The sequence below is a fragment of the Lycorma delicatula genome, chromosome 8 (genome assembly GCF_047948215.1).
Source record: "Lycorma delicatula isolate Av1 chromosome 8, ASM4794821v1, whole genome shotgun sequence".
Classification (NCBI taxonomy): Eukaryota; Metazoa; Arthropoda; class Insecta; order Hemiptera; family Fulgoridae; genus Lycorma; species Lycorma delicatula.
In genome coordinates, this window is record NC_134462.1 from 98,164,405 (window position 1) to 98,187,776 (window position 23,372).

General features: G+C 27.4%; 1 protein-coding gene across 16 annotated transcripts in view; it reads right to left on the reverse strand.

Annotated features, from left to right (window-relative positions):
• Mbs (Myosin binding subunit) overlaps positions 1 to 23,372 on the reverse strand; it is a 308,562-nt gene that overhangs the window by 88,702 nt on the left and 196,488 nt on the right. For 15 of the 16 annotated variants that reach the window (XR_012757331.1, XR_012757329.1, XR_012757330.1 and 12 more), the window contains 3 exons: positions 10,292 to 10,577; positions 6,907 to 7,016; positions 4,288 to 4,362 (listed from right to left, as the gene is read on the reverse strand). Coding sequence is in view for 9 of the 16 variants with exons in the window: in XM_075372614.1 (XP_075228729.1) it covers positions 4,288 to 4,362; positions 6,907 to 7,016; positions 10,292 to 10,577 (471 nt within the window). In the remaining 7 variants the exon portion in view is untranslated. Of the gene's footprint in view, positions 1 to 2,304; positions 2,363 to 4,287; positions 4,363 to 6,906; positions 7,017 to 10,291; positions 10,578 to 23,372 lie in introns of those variants that run through there. The other variant, XM_075372619.1, reaches the window with a different exon arrangement.

Consider the following 23,372-nt stretch of genomic DNA (forward strand, 5'->3'; position numbering starts at 1 on the left):
CATTTAAACTTTCTAAAGAAAATTAAAAAAAAAAACATGCAGCAGAGTGAATATAAAAAAATATTGATGATATATTATGTGAATAACTGAACAGAAAAAGCTCTTTTACAGATTACAATCATGCTCTTGTATATAGTAGTGTATGTTTGTATTAATACAAATATACAAGTTTACTACATTTAAAAGGCACTAAAACATATTTGTTTACTTGTATCATAATGATATTTTTATAGTCTTAATGTTTAAACTTCAAAATATATTTCTAAATGGGTTATTACATTTTTTTGCCTATTTACAGTATACTATCTGTATACTTCTGCAAAAAATAAATCACTAATTTCCTGTGAACTCATTCTTAAGATTATTCGGTCAATAGATTTAAAAGTATTATAATAAATATTTATTATCATGATTCAATCAGTTATGCTGTTATAAATTACAAATAGTCTTTTTGTGTTTGACTACTTACATAATGTATTATTTACTCATTTATGGAACTATGGTTTCAGATAAAGCTGGAGAAAATTTCATTCAAGTTGCTCTACACTTTCACTTTGCTGTGTAATTTTTAAAAATGTATTCAGACATTTTAAATTACAGAAAAACCATTAAATTTGTAAGCGCACTAAGAAGAAAAGGAAAGGTTTTAATTAAATCCTGAGTAAGCAAGTTATTGCTATACTTAATGAATGTTAATGAATGTTTATATTAGCAAATTTCTTCATCTTTCCCTCTTAGTGAACGGTCTGCATGCACATGTGCATGTGTGTGTGTATTTAATCTTATTATTGACAATTTTTTTAATAATAAAATTTGAAAACTGAAAGTATTTTAACTTATAACAACTACTGACTAAAATTTATTAATAAATGCAAAAAGAAATATAAAAAGCATGTTCATTTATTATTTAAATAGAAATAACTAGAAAAAAAAATCCAAATTTATGACAGTAAAAATAATAAATCTCAGAAAGATAAGAGTATTTAAACATTTATAAATCCAATATAATTTCCACACAATCCTAAGAAATTTTACTTATTACAAGATCATTTACCAATAAACTACTCCATTGACCTTCACAAGTTTTAAATTACCATGAGTTAAGAATATATACTTTCACTTTATAGTTATGTACCTTATACATAAAAATTTTTTTGCACGTTTTCTATACAGAGCTGTTGTTCTGATTTTATTTCAATTATACTGTGTATAATACACAGCCTTAGGATGTAATATATTTTCATACTAGATAAAAATTAAAAACAGATTAAACCTAAACACCTCAGTTCACTAACAAAACTAAACAGAAGAGATGCGATTACAAAGAATGAAATATTTGAAAATTACAAGCATTGTGTTGCACCTAGTTTTAGAGAAGAGAACTAAATTTACCAAAGAACAATTCCTGAGAAATTATGGATCTAAGAAGTATTAAAAATAATGTACATGAATTTAAAACAAAATCTGATATATAATTAAACACAAATGAGCAATTAACACATAAAGCGTATAATATTATTACGCATCACATATCAACACAAAAGCAAATACATATTACATACATACAATAGCAAGAGAATTTTACTTCAATTCAGAGAAAGCAAACATCTATCTCTGTAATTTTTAATTAATTCACAAATTCATTCCAGAAGCAGAGATCTCTACAAAACTGCTTGATGTAGATTACAAAAATGGGAAAGCAGTTAAGTGAGAAAAATTTTTAATTAAAAATACAAAATAAGCTACGACTGGAAAAATTAAATAAGCATCATAGTGACATTCTAATGTGATAATAGGAGAATTATTCACAATAAGAAACAACCAGTAATTTTAATGCAATAAAATTATATGTACTAATTTAATTAATATTTGTATATAGGAGGAATCTATATATTTTTTTCTAGAGTTCAATTAACAATACTTTTATAGAAACTTCTCATCCAAATTAAAGAATAGTAACATGATCCTTAATAACACAATTCGCTAAGTGAGGCTCTCTATACTTGACTGCACGAATGAAATCTCCAGTCTTGGTTTCTATTACATAAATGTAATTTTGAATATACTCTAATAAAGTAATTTTAAATTTAAACTAAAATTTTTACTAATATGTTAAGGAAGGGTTCTGAAATCTATCGTTTATTTTATCTAAATAAAATTTTATCTACAAATAAATAAACTCTTCTTCTTCATTATTACAGAAAACAAACACGTTTATTCCATTATAGTGATAACAAGAAAAAAAGCTTGTCTTAATAAGATAAAAGATTTTATCAAAAAATATTCAAAAAAAACAATGTGATGTCAAATGACAAAATTGCAGTGATCATGACAAGAAATTCAGATTAGTATAACACAATATCTGAAAATAAAAGAATATGATATTCAACAAACTAGTACTAATAAAAAATTTTACAACAGGAAAAAATAGATAACAAACCTTATATTTACATATATAAACATAGTTAATGTTTAATTTTTGGAAAATTACATTAGTAAATTATAAATATAATTTTTCTTTCAGATTATATTGTTATACATATGCAATTTCAATATTCCATTACTTTGTTAAGAGTTTATACAAAAATAAAAAATCTGATGTGGACACCACATGACTTCCTTATATGCCTATTAAATTACATACACACATTTGTTTTTAAATTAAAAGTGCATAAAATTTTATTTCATTAATAACTTCCGATATTCTTTTCATATATCTTTTTTTTATTGTTATTTTTGAATTTATTATTTATAGTAAACATTTTTTTTACAATCTGAGGTTAATAATTATTAATAAATCAATATATTTAAATAAATAAAAAAAGTTAAAAAAAAAAAAAATGGAGATGAAGTCTGATTCGAACCGATGTGCCTTACCTTTGTAAAATCCAAATATTTCATTAATTAAAATTTTATTTGGCTATAACTCTGGAACCAATTAAAGTAAGTACCACTTATATGTCGTTGAAAAGCTCTCATTGAGGGCTTATTATTGCAGTTAAGAAAAAGTCCAAAATCCAATTTATTTTTAATCTTGGACTTTTTGGATACTTTTGGTACAGTAGATTGCAATCAAAAGGGGAGGTGCACAACTAGATGTTACAACAGTCCTAAATCCAAAATTTCAACATCCTACGGCTAATCATTTTTGAATTATGCAAGAAACATACATACAAACAGACATCACGCTGAAACTAGTCAAAATGGATTCAGGGATTGTCAAAATGGATATTTCCACTGAAATCTGAAAACCGAAATCTTTTGCGATCACAATACTTCCGTTACTTCTTACAAGGAAGTAAAAATTACAATATATTTAACAAGAGAACTTTATTTGTTATTCATGTGTTAATATATTTTACTTTATTGATGATTGGTTTAATAAAGTAACTTTTTTCAAGCTACTTGAGCTCTTGATAAAGATAGGACCTTTACTGGTAGCAAATATATTACTTTTTTTTAAAAGAATGCCATATTAAAACCAATAATCAGAAAAATGAAACGAAATGATTAAACTGGAATTGTAACAAAGTTCTTAGACATATTTACACAATCTATTAATCTCTTAATAAAATTATGGAATATGTAATTTGAATATTGAGAGAATGGGTAAAATTCATAAAGTTTCCGACGGCTTTCTTCTTATAGATTGTAACTCAAAATGAACAAGGTGTATGAAATATAGCTCATTTTTTAAAACTGGTTTGTAAGTTATAATTCTTCTAAGGCAGCTTTTTTGTGATTCATACTGTAACAGCCAAGATACCAAGAGGGCACACAAAAACCAGGTGCTTCTTTAAATATAATCTATCAAAATTCCTGCAGGGCTACTAAGTGGTCAAATAAACCGAAATTCTGAAGGATAATGCAGAAAATAAAATTTAATAAAGTAAAAAACTCAATTTTAAACACATATAAAACACATACACGTATTAAAAAAAGTTTATTGTGGTAAACACAATAAAATACATGGAAAAAAACAATGAAATCTTATAAAGGGTAAATGTAAAATATTACACAAAAAATATTAACAATAATCATTATTGTTATGAATATATTCAGAATAAATATTCTGAATTTTATTTAATTATTTTAAAATATTATAATTAAGTATTTTTTTAAATATATTTTAAAATTTATTTTATTATATTCATAATAAATGAATAATATTCAGAAAATTTATGGTTAAGATAGTAAATATGAATAAATAATATATCACAAATACATTCACATGAATTACATTACACATCACTAAATAGAATAAATAATATAATATTTTTGACTCACCTCATTACTATTATGAAGGTTTTCATCATCCCCACCACCACCACCCCCACTTTCTTGTCGATCAGGGTCAATTTCCTGCAATTATTTATAGATAATTAATATTATTTTTTGATACAACTACAAAAAACAGGAGGATAATTTAGGAGGTAGTTTTATGAATTACAATGAGGTAAAAGCGAAGCGAGAGAAAAGAAATTGTGAATCTTGTGCACCTCACAGTAAATGTGTACACAGCATTTACTTTTTGTGTAAAGTAATATTCTACTTAGGTTTATTAACGAGTTCAGCCTAGAGATCAACAACCTATGCCTAAATGGTATTTTTACAAGAGAAGTTGCATGACACATTAGCATCATCTGCCCACGCAAATGATATTTTTTCTTAACTTGATTGAACCTTGGATAATTACTAAAAGAAAGAGAAAGGTGAAAAAAAATGTCAGTTTGGGCCACGATATAGCTCAAGAAAATGGACTGTAAGCAAATAAATCATTCAAATGAATCAGATGCATTAAAATTTCAAGATTGGATAAACAGTAAAATTTTACAAACTTTACAAGATTGCATTTATGTCATGACAAAATGCTATGGCTGAACAAAGAAATCAAAAAAAAAAAAAAATTTAGCTGGTCAATAAAATGTGTAATAAAGCAATCGCGATGGAAAGCAAAATGACCATTATGACAGATATCAATTTCATGTGTTATGAAAAGCTCCTGTTTTATATATATGTAGTAAAATGCCATTAAATAGCCTTTGGTATACCCAACTCGGTAACTATTTCATTCAATAATTCAAGAAATTATTTGGAACATCATTAACTTTATATAAATAATTTTCAATCATTACCAATATACAGTTCAAAAGTAAAGGCCAAGTTATAAATACCCATTGGCAACACTAACTGGTTTGTGCATGCGCAGTACCTTTAAGTGGTCAGTTGGGCATGTAACTGCCACACTGCCATCAGTTTGCTGTTGTTTGCCGTTGAGAGACAGTGTGTTAAAATGAGTGCAGTAATAACAAATCCTGCCAGTTATTAAGTTCGATCAGTAATTAGATTTCTGAACACAAGAGGGCATATTATTGCTGAAATTCATCATCAACTGTGAGAAACATGCAGACCTAGAGCAATGAGTGAAGCAAAAATGAGGCAATGGTATCGTGAGTTTAAGGAAGGCCATTCAAATATTCACAATGAACAGAGAAGTGACAGGCCTGGCCTACTGTCCCGGACTGACCATCCAGTTGGAACATGTGAATGCAAAATTGAGAGAAAATCATCAATTTAAGATTAGCAATTTTTTTCTAGAATTTCCAGAGGTTTCAAAGACAACATTATTGAGAACTGTAACTGATACATTATGCTATTGTAAACATGTGCGCACAATGGATTCTGAAAATTTTGACAAATGCTCATAATGACATCTGCATGTGCTTTTCTCAACTGCTTTAACCACAAGGAAGATAGACCTTTTTCCCACATCATCACTGGTGATGAAACATGGATTTTGTACATCAATGCTGAGATGAAACAACAATCCATGCAGTGGTGTCATTCCAGTTTACCTGAACTGAAAAAATGCAAACAAGCCCAGTCTTGAAGGAAAATCATGGCAACTGTATTCTGGGACTAAACAGTGAGTTTTAATTGATTTCACAGAATCTGGAACATCCATCACATCACAAGTCTATTGTGAAATACTTTCAAAACTGTGTTGTGGCATTTAAAACCAATACGGAGGAATGCTGAGATTAGGAATTGTTCTTCTTCACGATAATGGATCCACTACATAGCTACATGCACAACAGAGACAATTCAAAAATTCAAATGGGAGATGTTTAATATCCCCTTACAGTCCTGATCTTGCCCTCAGTGATTACCATCTATCTATTCCTAAACCTCAAAAGTTGGCTTACATCTCCATGACTTGAGGAAAGATAAAGAGTTGAAAATCTGTCGTACAATCTCAGGAAGTGGAATTGTATGCAGTGGGCATGAATATGCTTGTTTCACAATATCAAAAGTGTTTAGAATGAAGTGGTGGTTATGTAAAAAAGTAAAGTAAATATGTAAGTATTTGAAATCATTAATAAATTTTTAATTTTTTCAACTGTTCTCATTTTGTGAACAACCGATTGGCCGTTACTTTTGAAACCACTCCTCACATATTATATGAATTCAAATATACAAATATTTATCTTTTAAAATTATTTATATTATTTTTTAAACCTTGTTAATTTTAACTAAAATCAGTGATAATTCAAGGGTTATCCTTACATTATTCTTAATAACAGGATGCTTATTACAGCCTGAATGAAAAAAAAACCGATTAAACCAGAGGTTCCAAAAAAAAAGTAAATAAACAAAAATAAATTTATTAATTATGGATAAAACAAAAAAAAATGCACAACACTTCTTGTAAACAATAAAATAACATATAATATAAATTTCATGTAATCTGTAAAAGGTTTCCTTAACAAATCCAATGTAAACAAATTTTTTAGATTAACTGTTCAGAATAACTGATTTTTTTGAAATTAAAAATATAACTACACAACAGTATGCAAGAAACTAGTTTATAAATGAAATAATAATTAGAAACTGTAGTGTACTCACATCCATATCGACATGTACTACTCCAGTAGATCTTCTCTTTGGTCTTCTTCTGCGTTGAATCACAGCCTGTGTTGCTTGTGCATTACGTACATCATTCTCCTTATCTTGCTCTACATTAACAGCAACAAAAACAATTATATTTAATTTCAAGAAAGAAAATAAAATGTTTTTACAATAAATTTTCTTTACATTTAAGTGGTATTTCTAATAGATATAAGCACAGTATGAAGATATATGGAGAGCACATTTATAAGAGAAATATTTTAATGTTTGTATATAAAAATCAAAATATCTACATGTTTGTTTATACTGACAGTAACATAATACTCAGTAACTACTTAACTGATCAAAATTCTATTTCTTTTTACCTATATTATTTAATCACCATGTACATTTAAAGTCTGTACATGGAAATGATACAAAAATGTTCAAACATGAGAAAAATTCAAAGCTTGATTGGTACTTAAACCTGAAACCTGCTGGATGAAAAGCAAAGACATTACCAGTCCTCCAAAGAGGTTGACATTCTTTTACTAATATGTTCATTAAACTATAAGGTAGATTTTAGTTAAGAATTTATCCACAAACATTCAATAACGGATGATCAGCAATTCTTAGACTCTTTTCTTTTTCCTGTTTAGCCTCCGGTAACTACCGTTTAGATAATTCTTCAGAGGATGAATGAGGAAGATATGTATGAGTGTAGTCTTGTACATTCTCAGTTCGACCCATTCCTGAGATGTGTGGTTAATTGAAAACCCAACCACCAAAGAACACTGGTATCCACGATCTAGTATTCAAATCCATGTAAAAATAACTGCTTTACTAGGATTTGAACACTGGAACTCTCGACTTCCATATCAGCTGATTTGGGAAGATGCGTTCACCACTAGACCAACCCGGTGGGTAGCAAGTCTTAGACTAAGACAGAATTATCTTAGAATAGACAGAATTTTATTAATGAAAACGGGTGAAATTGTTTACCAGATCTTTTAATATTTAACAGCAAATTTCATATTTTTTGCAGTACGAGAAAAGAGTTCTAAAGTAATGAATTCACATTTATCTAAAAATAAACTCTTAACTAATTATAAGATGTATATTTTAACAAGATCAGAGGTCACTCTTTTAAAATGTTATGTAAATAAAAACCATTTTTAGATAACTTTCAGAAAACTATAATACATTTTTTAAGTAAACTTCATAGTTGGTTCAATAGCATATCTTTAGAGTGATATCTAAAAGACTGTTTGAATTAGCATTTGGTCTTTCAATTATAAAATGTTACCAATCAAATCAACAGGTAATTAAAAATTTAATAGAACATTTATTTATCTTTCTCAGATGTGTTTTACCAATAAATTATTGGATCCAAGAATTAAACGAAAATTTGAAAGTTTTCAAAGTAATTTTTTAGAATTTTTATACAATATTTTCTGAATAAGAGGTAAGAACCTAAACTTAGAAAACGCTGGGTAATTCATTAATTTAGCTTGTGCTTAAAATGAAATATAAGAGGGGTCTTTTTAAAGTAAGGTTCATTTTGGAATAAAAAAAAAAATATGAACAAACTTTATTACCTACATATTACAACTACATTTATTTACTATTTTTCTACATAGTTGCCTTCAACTTTAACACATATTTCACAGCATTTCAATCAGTAGCTTCTTCATTCCCTCTTCAAGAAACCTGCAACCAATGGCTTAAATCACACAATAACACCATTTTTTAATTTGTCGACACTGTCAAACCTTTTTGATGTAAGCCACTATTTCAGGCGAAGAAAAAGAAAATATTCATTAAATGTTAAGTCACAGCTAAAGGGTGGATGATTAAAAATGTTCATTTGCCTCACTTTACGGCCGGGTATCATAATACAAAAACAAAATCTTATGGGATAATATACCACGCTGTTTGTTTTTATAGCTCTTCTAAGATCTTTTAACATTTCACAACAGATAACAGCATTCACAGTAGTTTGTGGTCACTACATTCAGTAAGCAAGACATCATTTACTCCAAAAAAAACAATAGCCATAAATTTCTTTACTGAACATTCTCTTTTGAAGATCTTCGGTGTAGGAGATGATTGAATGCCGCCATCACATCAATTTCTTCTTTGTTTTCACATTTAAATAAGAAATCAAGATTTATTTCTGGAAACAATGTGATCAAACAATTCATCACCTTAATTATTGTAATGTTGCAAAATTCATGCATAAAAGCAGGACATTTTTTTCATTGTGCTTTTCGATTAACATCATCTTTGGGAACCATCTGGCACACAATTTTTTATAGCCCAATTTTTCAGTCAAAACTTCATAAATCAAAGATCATGAAACATTAAAGAAAATTGTTACATGGTGAAGTGCTGGTTTTCTCAAATTTCTTTGTCATTTTTTCAATCAAATCATCAATTATGATCGATAGCCAGCTGCTACATTCTTTATCATGAATATAATTTGACCTTTCCAAAATGAACAGCACTACCACCTCACTTTAGCGTTACTCAAATATTCGAATAGTAATCATTACAAATTTGCCTGTGAGTTTCAGCCGCAAATCGTATTCTGTCATAAAAATCAGGTTATTCCTAGTACTTCTCACTCAGTGGGATAGCACTCCATGGAAATGGATGAAACAACTAAATTATTGTTGCTAACAGCTGATTGATTGAAATAATTGAGCTACGCAAGCACCATCTGTACATAGTGTATATAGGCAGTAAACTAACAAACCTTACTTTAAAAACACACCTCGCATATTGTGTAATTTATGTAAATGTTTATAGAACTGAGGAAAGAATAACATAATTAGTTTAAGAAATTCTGAGAATGACCTATTCTATAAATAAATGCATGTAAATTAAAATACAAATAAAATAAAAGAGGTAAGAGAAAACTGAAGTAAAAAAGAGCGATTGCATTTTTTATGGTGGATATATAAAGTTTATGTACACAGTTTATTGAGAAATAAATTTACAGCAACCGGGTTAAAGTAAAAGAATATGAGAACTCTGAAAGTCAATACCAGGTAAGCCTGTACTCACATTTTATTACTATTTATTTGAATTAATGTATTAATGTAAAATAATACGTTTTTAATAACTACTTATATAATTTTTAAACTGAAAATTAACTCTCATTATGAGAAAGTCACATAATACTGAAAGTCAACAAAAAGACTGTTTTGCCACAGCAACTGAAGATGGTGCATTTTAATGAAGGTGAATTTAACTTTACAAAATATTAAGAAGAAAATTTACTATATTGAATAATCATTAACTGTTAAAGGGTTAAAACATAAAATACAATAGTTCTTATTAACCTAGATTCTGGTTGATTAGAATATAGATAAATATGTTTCTATTGGAAAAAAATTACCTTTATCATCAGGTAATTTACTAGGTCGCCTTAAAGGTAAAGTAACAGTTGTCTCTGCTGTATCTATACCAGTTGGAGACGAAGGTATTAAATTATTGCTAGTAACTGTATTAGGTGAACTCGGATTTATTGTATTTATACTGTTATTGTTATTATTTGTGGAGGTGGCATTATTATTGGTTGTAGTGGATGGTGCAGATAAAGGTCTAGGTACATTAGATCCTCTTCGTAATGTCACTTCTGGTACAACAGGATCACTCTGTACTCTAGCATCTTCAAGCATAAACTGCAAAAACAAAAATAATAAGATTTTACAAGACAGAATTTTAATGAAAAACAAAAAACTAAACTTTACATTCTATACTGTACTTTTCTTTCTGAAGTCATTAAAAAAAAAATTAAATTTGTTTTTTAGGTAAACTGAACTACATTGAAAAAACCAACAATCAATCAGTGTCACTATGTAGGTAAGAAATATTTTTAATGAATAATACACATTTGATACTGAACAGCATTCACAGACATTAAAATTACATTAGTACTGCCTAACTATTTGTTATAATACAGATTATATGGTTTTTTTGCACACAAATAACTATTACTGAAACTTAATTTATGTATACAAATTACCAATATTATTTATTCAGGTTGACAAGTTATGTTTCCCTCTCTGAATCATAAGTCTGTATGACAATAATTTTTTTTTTAAATAATAGATTGTATTAGTGGTGCTATTTTGTTTGTTTGTGGACTTTGTCTTAGTGCCCAAGAACACCAATAGAATTTAAAACAAAAAAAAAAAATTTCAGTCCAATAGATGATGTTCCAGGGGAAGGAACAAAACAAATTAAAATAAGAGAATTCATATAAATTAAGTTAATAAAGTTCTTTGTTTCACCTGAACTCTTATTGAAAAAATTTATATTAAAAGCATTTTAAATATCAAAACTTTAGAGATGTATGTTGGCTGTCTCTTGATCACTGAAATAAAATGAACTACTCTGCTGCTATTAAAATCTGAGTCCAATTAAATTTCAGTTGATAATTACATATAACATTAAATCAATGAACTCACCTCACCAATAAAGTACTACGAAGATATTTATCTTATAAATTATTCTCTGTTTTTCAATAAACAAAACCTTTTTAAAGTTTATGACATCAATTCTTTCCTTAAATAATAATGAATTTCAAAAAATCACTTGTCATGTACATTAAAATTATGCATATAAAAATTACTTTGCTGTAACAGTTTTCTACATAAATGAATAATATTTTTCAGAATTTGTTATAGGCTGAAAACAATATTAGTGAGGACAATGTGATAAGGTTTTATTACCTTTACTAATTTAAGTATTATACTCTCTCTACTTTCTTGTTAATTTATTAATTGGTATTTATTTTTAAATGTATAAATATAATATTTTTTAAATTATTTTACTTTTTTAATATTATTAATACTTTAGAATTTTCATATTTTTCTTTGATTTCGGTGGTTATACAGTTTTTTATAAACTAGCAGAAATACTAAATTACATGTTTATACCCTAAAATGAACTATAAATCTGAAGTTCTAAATCAGCTGTAGGTTTTTCTTCAGTAAATCTATTCATATCAATCACATTTTATTTAACAAATACCATTTTTTTTCTTTCACCACTGATTTGATACTATATTCTACAGAATATAATCCTTTGTTCTATGTAAACTTCAACATTTTTATTATATCCTATATCCTCAATTATTTGTTTCATATATTCCAATCTTTGTCTTCTTCTATACTTTCATCCACAACCAAATTAACTAAACCAGGACTTCTTAATACCTGGTCCAACCACTCGGTTCATCCCTTTACAAGATTCTACCACTAATGTCCTCCCTCTTCTTTGTTTTACATTTTATTGTACCCACTTAATTACAATGAACGAGCAAAAAGGGAAAAGAATAGAGGTCTTTGAAATGAAGTGGTCTTAAAATAACCAGGAAAAGATAAATATGTAAATAGATGAACTAAATTGATCAATCGTATATCAAGACGCCCAAGTTTAGTTAATTCAATGACAGTGACAAGAGGGTGAAGAGAGTTAAAATTACACAGAAATGCTACGCCTAACACAAATAAAATAGATAACTGAGATTATAGCATGTAATAAGTATACTGGGGTTTAAAAAATTAAAACAGTAGAGGAAAAGGAATTGAGATGAGCTTCAAACTAGTCAACGGATGGCTCAAAAATGTAAAAAAAAAATCATTTTATTATTTTGGAGGCATGTGTATGCTTTGTTAGTCGTCGTTACTTATTGGGTTCCTGTGTACAATGGCCAATATCATTTGACTGATAAATAGTACTTTATATCGAGGAAGTAAATAATTCCATTACTTTGTCACTGCAAGTACCTCATTTATTTGCACTTGTGTTATACAGAGTGATTGTATTATTCCGAATGTTTTTATGTATATAAACCACAACAGAATACTGTGTGTGTGCACATACACATACACATGTTCTACGCTGTGTATTATTTCTCTTCACTTCATTTCAGTGATTATTCAGAAATTAGATATTTAAGTTGTAAATAATTTTTTTTTTTTTATAATAGAGATAATTCTATAACAAATATTTCTGTTAATTAAAATTATATTATTAGTACAGACTATATCAATTGTGCTAATCAACAATTGCTCCTTTATTTTACCCTTTCTGCAACTTTAGTAATAATATATAAATAAATAATAGAATCTAATAATGGGTCGTTCATCATATCTAGGGCAAAATCTATGGAACCTAATTCTTCAGATTTAAGAGGATTATCATAAAATTTATGGAGATACCTTTTAAACCATATAAATATATATAATTTATTAATAAATTATATATATTTTTTGAAAATTCAAATAATTCATAAACATATTGACCTCTGTGCTAATAAAATTTAATATTAAATGAAATTTAAACCATCAAAGCACATTAAATAGATAAGTTAAATTATATATTAATATATCTATTAATTCCATATAATATATGGAATTTTATAATTATATATTAATTCCAAGAATCAACTTTTGTGGTTCCTGCGTCTTCAGTTGGTATTTAATTCTATGATTAAATTAAAATAAATTGTTTTAATAATTTGTGAATTTTGAATTTTTTGAAATTGTTACCATTCCTATAAATTTTGAAATTTATTATGGATGAATATGCAGCAAATTCTGCTGTCCAGTACTGTAATGATGTAAAAGTTGTATTTTCCTATGTTCTAATGCCATTACTGCCAATCATTAGATTGTATTTTATTTAACGTAATTATAGAATTAAATACCAACTGAAGATGCAGGATCCTGAGAAAATCAATTTTTGTAATTCATGTACTAAATTCAACTTACTATTTACTTGTTTTGGTGGTTTAAATTTCATTTAATATATATATATCACCCAAGAAGCTAAGAAGCTTTTAAACAAAGTAAAAATGACAGAAACATTTTCTTTATAGCTTTTAAATTCACTTTGTATTCCCTGTTTAGAGAAACAGTTCTTTTACAATTTAATTACAAAGATTCATTTTATTAAAAGCTTTCATTAAAAAAAAATCTCAAGGAATAAAATTTTAAACCAAGCTTTTAGAAAATCCTTTTCTAATTTTGACCAACAGATTCCCTAGTGATAGAGAGAGATTATTTAAAAATGTATTTTGTATCTATTTTGTCTAATAAATCTGTTTATAGAAATCTATTTCCACATCCATCAACACCAACACTATTGACAATATGAAACAATAACATGAATGAAACTGGGTTATTTTTGCAAGTATCTAATTTGAAAATTTATTATTTATGTAATAGTTATGGCTTAAAATTCTAACCCGATTTTTATATTAATTTCTAAGAAACAACTAAACAAGATTAGGAAAATATTTAAATAAAGTGTGAAATTTATCTAGTGCAGACTCACCTGCTTCTGATACAGTGATATTAATTCAACTGGAACGAAAATAGTGTTCAGTTTAAATAAATCTATGAAAAATCATTGATATATATATTCCAAAATTGAATAAAAGAACATTTAACACAACATAAATTAATACATCATCTTACCTCATACTGCAAAACCATTTTTGTAATAAATAACTTCAATTTGTTATTACATAACACTTATACTTCTTTTCTTTTTTTTATTTAAAAAAAAATATATAAATCATATGGCACTCATATAAAATTTAATAAAAGCAAAACAAACATTATACGGGAATTATGTTGATTGTAAAGTATGTAAAATACTGAAACAAACCTATAAACGAGTCTACAGATTAAGCTATATGGCTGTGAAACGTTAATTGTAAATAAAAGGACAATAAACATACACACAAACGTGCATATGTGTAAGCAATGACACACACAAACAAGCAAACAATAACTAAACTAAAAAATATTTTGCATGTTGAACATAAAATAAAATTTATGCAATAATAATAACAATGGCAATAAATAACAGAAGGAAGAGAATGTACATACATTTTAAATGAAAATAATTGTGGATTAAACAGGGAATAAAAATGTAAAAATATTAACAAAGGAAAACGATAATAAACACTCTACTTATTTTATTTACAAAAAAAAAAATCGTTTTTATTTAATGTTAACAAACTATCAACAACAATATCATTAAAGAGTCATCAATTTACTGATGATTAATAAAAACAATTAGTCACACTATACTCACACGCAAATAAAATTTAACATTTCCTGTTAAATAAAAACACAACATACCTTCAATAAGGTATTGTGAATACATTTTTCCAGAGAATGTGATTATAAACAGAAAAACTAATTTTAATAGAAATTAATGCTTAAAAAATACTTAAACGTAAAACTAAAGACTTTAATTACCATATATTTTAAAATTGGCTGTTTATTATTATTATTAATTTCAAATTGTTAATTATTAATATTAAATTGGCTGTATTTACATTAATTTTCTCAGAATTAAATTCTCTATAAGTTTTGTTATTAAATCTTCTGCACTTATTAGTCATTCAACAAAGTTATTATTACAAATCTACAAAAAAAAACTTGTTTTTTGACAACTTTGTGTTTTATATGGGATATCTTAAAAACTATTGGAGTTACAGTTCACGGACCTGTTTTATCCTATTTCCCAGCTCAAATTACAAAAGAAACCACCAACTTTACTCCTTAATTTGGGTCCCAAAAATTACATCAGGGCTTCTTTTTATTAGAAGAGCTGAATTTGGGTGAGATGTTTTACTAGTCGTAATTCAAAAACAAAGCATTTCCAGCATTCCATTATGCTTATATGAACTTTTTTCATTATTTTCACCAGTGAATATGTCCTGAAAGTTTCTCTGTTTCTTCGTGGCACACCTTTATATACACAGAGTGTATCATGAAATTCTCTCAGACTTTCATAACCTATTCTACTTGTGAAAATAGTGGAAAAAGTTTAGATTGACATATATCCTAAAATGCTTCATTTACGAGTTATGGCTAGTTGTAGATTTCACTTGGATTTCAACTACCCCATTTAAATGAAGTCATAATGAAATTTTTAAGATGTTAATGGTAATTAAGAGGCAGAATTAATGATTTATGATTTTTGACCTGAAAAACTGAATAAAATAGGCCCCAGAACCATATATGCAGTAGTTTTTGAAAAATCAGGGATGAATTGGGGTAAAAACTGCTGTTTTTTATGTTTGACGTACAATAACTTTGTTAAATGGGTAATAAACACAAAAACCTAAGAACAAAATTTGTAGAGTATTTAATGCTGAGAACAAAATGGTGTAAGATAAGTTGAATAAAACAAACAAAATTTTTGAAATATTTAAATTTTATTTAGAAACAGTACATTCCTACGTTTTCAGAAGTAAAAAAAAAAAAAAATTTTTTGTTTTGTGAAAATTAGTAAAAACAAGATTTACGGTTAAAAAAAGGATATTACAAAATTGTAAAATAAAAATTAGTTAGATAACAATTTTTTTATTAATAACAAAAATACAATAAATTATTTGAAAAGTTATTATTTCAAAGTTGGCAATAAAATAATAACAGCTAACCAACAATGCGGAATACTGTATTAGTGTTTAAATCATTCTGTAAGGTACATTAAATATATCAGATTGTGTGAACTGTGCTGTCGTAAGTGTTCTGTAAATTTTAGTTTGAACGTGATCGTTTTACGTACTTATTTACACAGTAGAGCAATACGCTGATATGGTATTCGTTTTGGGTGTTTATAATTGGTAATGCTGCAGTAGAATGTAAAGTATGTTTTCCGAATGATGGTATTTCAGCTCTCAAAACAATTAGTGAGACTTTTGCAATCTTTAGGAAACAGGTTCACTACCTAGTATTCATACGAGCTACGAATGGTCAGTCCAACATGATACTGTTACTGATGAAATTATTATCGATACGAGAGGTATGCCAGGAAAGCCAATTATAAACTGGTACATATAATATGTACTTTGGTTTAGTATAATGTTTTTAAATAAAATTTGAAATTTTCTAACTTTTCTTTATTTTATTCAATTCATCTTATAAATTTTGTTTAGAATTAAATTCTGTACAAGTTTTTTTTAAAGTTTTATGTTACCCATTTAACAAATTTATTGTATGACAAAAATAAAAAAACAATGTTTTTTATGCCAATTTATTGGTTTTCACCCCAGATTTCTCACAAACTGCAACTGTTTTTCTAAAATGTCTTATTTGATCAAGAAAAGGGTCGCTGTAGTGAAAGCATACGTGCGTTTTGGATCCTTTTGAAAAAAATATTCACGGAAAAACTTCTGAATGCCAACATCTCAGCAAAGAGTAACATACACAATTTTGTCAAAAAATAGCTCACAATAGGGGTCAGTTTAAAACCTAAATGAAATGGACAACTTTCTGTTAGGACTCCAAAAGCCATAACTAATATTTAAAGAATTTCACCAGTGAGAAAAAATTTATACTCAAGTTATCAAAACAAAGAGGGATAGAATACACTTCTTGCAACAAAATTCTTCATGATTTAAATTTGAAACCATATTGTCTGTTATTCTCTTCACAATGAGACAAACAGTGTAAGGTGTACTGTTTCTGGTAATCATATAGCAGGGAGAATGCTTTTTGACTGTATACTAACAATACAGAAGTGTACTGTACAACTTTCAAAGAACTCTATGCTCCATTAACCGATCAAGAAAAAGAGTACAGCTTCTTTCAACAAGACAGAGTCACATTAAACTAGGTAACATGTCACACATCAAACACATTCATAAGGCTTTTACAGAAGAATGAACAGTCAAGACAATAGTGGAGGCTTCTGAGTTTTCTAGATTTGTCTTAGTTGTGATTTTTCCCTTTAGGGCAATTTGAAGAATAAAGTTTATGAACCGAATCCCTACACTACTGATAAACTGAAGGTAAACTTCAGCAGGAAATCAATGGCATTGATAACATTTTCCATCAGGTGACTCTCAATATGGATCACTCCAGCATACATGTTCATCATTGTGAAGGGTGCTTATGGTAAATATTTAAACAATTTGCCAATGAAATACAATTTAATTTGATTGATGTTTTTATTCTTTCACTTCACTCATAAAATGTTACATGTGGCAACTGTGTTTAGTCTGTAGCAGTTTTAAGTTGCTCACCCTATATATATATATATATATATATATATATAAATAGGGTAAAATATATAGGTATAAAATGTATACATACATAATTTTACTAAAATTAATCTTTTTAATATGCATATTCCTATGTACTGTAAATTATGTTTACATTTTATTAAAATAAACCATCTATCAAACAATATTCTGTACTAGTTGGTTTATTTTAATAGAAATTAAATACATTTTGTATGTGTGCATGAGAAAAAAAAATTATTTTTTGTGTGTCATTAGCACAAATCTTGAAAAAATTGTAATCTATTATACATGTCCGTAGAGTAAAATAATAAAATATTTAATCTTATTACCAGATCAGTACACATGAACAATATTTTGAAAAATCAAGAACAAAAAAATTACTTATACTGAAGAATTATAATTACAATTGTTTAATTATCACACCATGCATGATCGGTAATAAAATTTAATTAGCATCTAATAGAATGAAAGTTCTGCTTCAATTCTTATGAACATGATCTGAACAAGATTTTATATTTATTTATACAAATAACAATTACATATTTGCAAAATATATAAAATTACGATCTTTTTACAGCTACAAGAAAAATTATAAGCTTCAAATAAATTAAAAAACTAAATTTTTATATATACCATTTTTTTTTTTAATGATAAGTAAAAGCTTGGTGTAGATTATTTCTTTTAACGAAAATATAAACTATAAATGCATTGCTTAATAATAACTGTTAGCACTCTTTTCATAACAAAAACACGAAAGTCTTTATCCCTTTATATACACTAAAGCATGAATAATCCTCAGTGTTAATAAAAAAAAGAACAAAAGAAAAAAAAATTGAACATGCATCATAAAATTCAAAATGCAAATTACACAAAAACACTCCTTAAAGCAAACTAGCAAAAAAACAATGAATAAGCAACTAAGAATCTATTGTGCATTAATTTGCACAAAGTAAAACTAAACAGATTCAAAATCATAATTTCAAAATGAAAAAAAAAAATTCATACATCTTCAACATCTTTGGTATTCAGTCCTACATATAAGTTTTTTGCCTCAAGATAAAAAAAAGAAATGAAAAAATTTCATTAAATAGCATAATTTTCAATATAATTAATGCATTTTTATTTTTGACAACTTTTCTGTTATAATTAATGCAATAATTTCAAACTAATGGTAATAATTGAACTAATAATTACCCCAAAAGAAAAACCTAGAGACTAACTTTTATTAATATGTTAATGAAAATTCAATTTTACAAAAAAGAAGGAAAGAAGGCCTCCCATCTACCAATTGCTCTTGCAGTAATTATAAACAATAGAAAAGTGTGTATAACATTATGAATACAACAGAAGTTTCAACAGATGAAGCAGTAGTAACATAGGCTCTCAAAAAAAATTAAACAGACGCTGAAGAAAATAAAATTTTCAAAATTTAATGAAAATTCTTGTATTTTTAAACACATCGAGATTAAAATAGATGGTAATTAATATAAAGAAATAGAAACACACATTAATCCACTAAAACTATACAGCTTTTATTAAAAAATAAAGTAGACACTGTAAAAAAAGTCACTATAAACCAGTAACAGTGCTGAATTCCTTAGTAACAAATGTATACAGAACACTGGTTTACACTGGCTTTACACTGGTCAACTACTTTATCTTTTGATGAGAAATAGAATTTCAACCCCTTCTTGGAGGGTGGCCTAGGGGTTGTAATTCAAATATTTTAAATCGTAACACCCTTTGCATGATACATCATTCTAAAGAGCCTTTTAAGACAAGAAAAATGGTACACATAAAACGTTGGTACGATGCTTGTACCCAAAATGGTAGTAAAATAAAGTCTGGATTTTGAAAATTACTAAATTTAATAAGTTCAAATAATAAAATTAAATAAAAAGAAATTAAATTTTAATTTTAAAAACTTAAAAAAATTTATTTTTTTAAACCAAAAATTGTTTTTGTTCCAATTTAATGAGTAAATGAATAGAAACATTATCACCTAACCATGCTCATCAGCTGATCGATGATCTCTTACCGTTGTTGCAAAAATGAAGCTTACTTCATTGTTGTGTAATATTTCATTTAGAGTGTTTCATTACTATACTGTTAGTTTCTTATGAGAATTTATTGTGATCAGTTGGCTAAATGATTTTGTCTACCTTAACCACATTTGTAAGCCACTTTTGTAATTTACATTTTTGATTTACTTTTTTTGTATTGTTTTTTACAGAGTTAATTTTTTCTGTGGTACCTACTAATGTTGCTATCAATATGTCAGTAAACAGGAAAGGCACTTTCAATGATGGGGGGCTTTAGTGATAGAGTTGGTTCATATAATGAAATTTGTGATTTATTCAATGCAACATTTAATAATTGTAATCCTATTTCAAAAGGTACATTATCAAAAACCATCAAATGATTTGAAGAAATCGGGAGCATTATAATAGGGGAAAACCAGGGAGCCTAAATCTGAAAGAAATCATTAGAGATTATGCAATAATTTATTGACTATCATCATTCCTCGACGCAAACAGCAGCATGAGAACATAACATTAGTCAAAGTTCAGTGATTCCCCATTAAAAAGTGAAAACTTCAAACCTGCCAAAATTCATCTGTGCAAGAACTTAGTGAAGATGACTACGACTGAAGTTATTATGATTAACAATTATAATTAATTATGACTAACAATATTTGTGCAGATCCTATTTATTAAACAACATAGTTTTTAGTGATGAGGGTACATTTTTTTAAAATGGTAATGTAAATCACCATAATTGTCGATACTGGACTGATACTAATCCACACTGATATCATGAGACGCAAACAAATATCCAGTCAAAGTAAATGTATGGGCAGATATTGTTGGTGGATGACTGATAGCGCCTATTTTATTAAAGAAAATTTAAACAGTGAAATAAGAGGCTTTGCTTCTTGACCATTATAATTCCGAACATTCAAACCATTATTGGCCCCTATTTCCAAAACATATGGTTTCAAAAAGATGGTGTCCCACCCCAATTTGGTCTTCAGGTACATGAAATTTTAAATGCATTTTGGTCGAAGGGGTCAAAAGAGATCACCCGACTTGTCACCATAATTTCTATCGGGAGGAGGGGAACTTAAAAAGTATTGTTAATCATAATAAACCCCAAGGTATCGATGATTTACAAAATAGAATTAGAGTCAACACAAAATATCACTAGGGAAACACTGAATAATGCAGTATCATCCTTTTACAACTGACTGGCACACTGTCAAAACAACAGAAGGAGGACATTTTGAACATTTATTAAAATGAAATGCTTAATAAAAAATTTTTTTTTTAAATAAAATTATTCGATAATATCCATTTAATCAAATTTAAAAAAAAATTTTTACCTGCAATTACAGTTCCTTAAATTATTAATGTAATTTTTTTCAAAATCAAACTTTATCCTGCTGCCATTTTGGGTAGACAAACATCGTACCAACTTTTTATTAATATAATTTTTCTTCTCTTAAGGAGATCTTTAAATGATGTATACAAAGGGTGTTACCATTTAAAATATTTGAGTTACACCCCCTGGGCCACCCCAAGGGGTTAATTCGTCTATATCTCATCAAAAGGTAAAGTAGTTGATCGATACTTTATCCTGAATATTACAGTTTTCTATCTGGAACAGTTTTATTTGTTTATATAAAAACAACAGAATGTTTTGAGAGGAAATGGCAAAAATTCTAGAGTCCTATATGACAAGTACTGTTTCCTGTTCTTAAAAATAACTTCTTTTAAAAATATTTATTTACTGACAAAATCATTTTTTAAAAAGAACTAATGCATATAATTTAAGAAATAAACACAAATAATACATTACAAAATCCACATGAATTAATCAAAGTTTCATAACTGGTTTTATTTAAACTAATGAAGTATAACCAGCTAACAATATTCTAATTCCTTTACAGAAAGTATACATGCAGATTTTATGAATTTATCATTACTACAGAAGACATAATTCTAGAAAAAAGTAATAATGAAAAAACAATACTTTTTCACAAGTTGTAAAATTGTTGCTGTAGTGATTAATAAGATTGTGCTGCTACTTAGCTTTACTGAAATGTTAACAATCAATATAATACTGAAAGTGAATAAGAAATAATTTAAAAAACCACACCAGTGTGACATCAAAGTTTAGCAGTTCCTTTTTTAAAAAATTACTGACAATAGGCTAGGTCCATTAACAATGTCGTATCATTTCACAAATAACAAACATGCATATATTTATCTTATTTATGATTAAAATAATGATAAATAAACTGTGGAGAAATACCATTTGTGGGTTCTTAACTGTAGGATGCAGGTGTTTATAAAATACTCATTGACTAGCAGAGGAAAGTATTATTTACAGAAATCCTGAACAGAATAGAAATGATTACGTACAGGTTTGGTCATTGACACCCAAATCTATCTACTACTATTACTCAAAGATTATCTACAGGTTTGAAAATTTGACATGTTAGTTAGTATATGGCAAATATTACAGAATAAAGATCTGCAATCATATTATCCAAAAGCTGTGTGATATCTTGAAGAAGGTGATTATAACTGTGACTGAATCAATATGTAACAAAAAAATATTCTGTTACCCTTGCAAACTACAAATAAAGCAACGTTTTCACGCATCAGTTTTAAGGATACTAAAAGGAACATTAATTTTTTTGAAAAATAACAATCATATAATCATTGAAACTGATTTCAAAAATTACTTAAAAATAAATTTGTTTTTAGGCAATATTCTTATAAGACTTGCATCTTTTCTTTGGTAGACTTACGATTGGATAACAGTAACATAAAGTATCTTCAAAATCAGCTACCGTATCCTGTAGAGGACATCCAACAAAGAGTCACCAGCTCATTTTTATTTTCCAGCTGCTCATGACCTAAATAGAATATTTATAAACTACTGAATTGGCTTAGATTTACCACATACATGGTCGGTCAAATAGCAATGAATCCTCTTAAAGGATATATGAAAATGTTAGTGGGTACCAAAAAATCCAAGAACCAACTATTAAAAATCATGACTGCTGTAGCAGCAATAAAAAAAAAATCCAAGAATGCATACATCTGTAACTTGCAGAGCTGGTAATATGCGATTAGGGTATTGGCAAAAATGTTAAACAGTTTATACAAAAATCTAATTAGGTAACGTAATTAATTTATGAAATAACAATCTCAAAATATCTTTAAACAGATATTAATAGCTGATTTGGTGGAAATTGAGAGCAATTGATTTAGAGTAATTTTTCAGAAGCACTGTTTTTACTGAATTAAATCATACATAATTCAAAATGTAATTTCAATTAATATGTAATTCATATATAATTCAAGATTATACTTTTAATCTTATGGAACATAAGTTTGATTTTCTTATG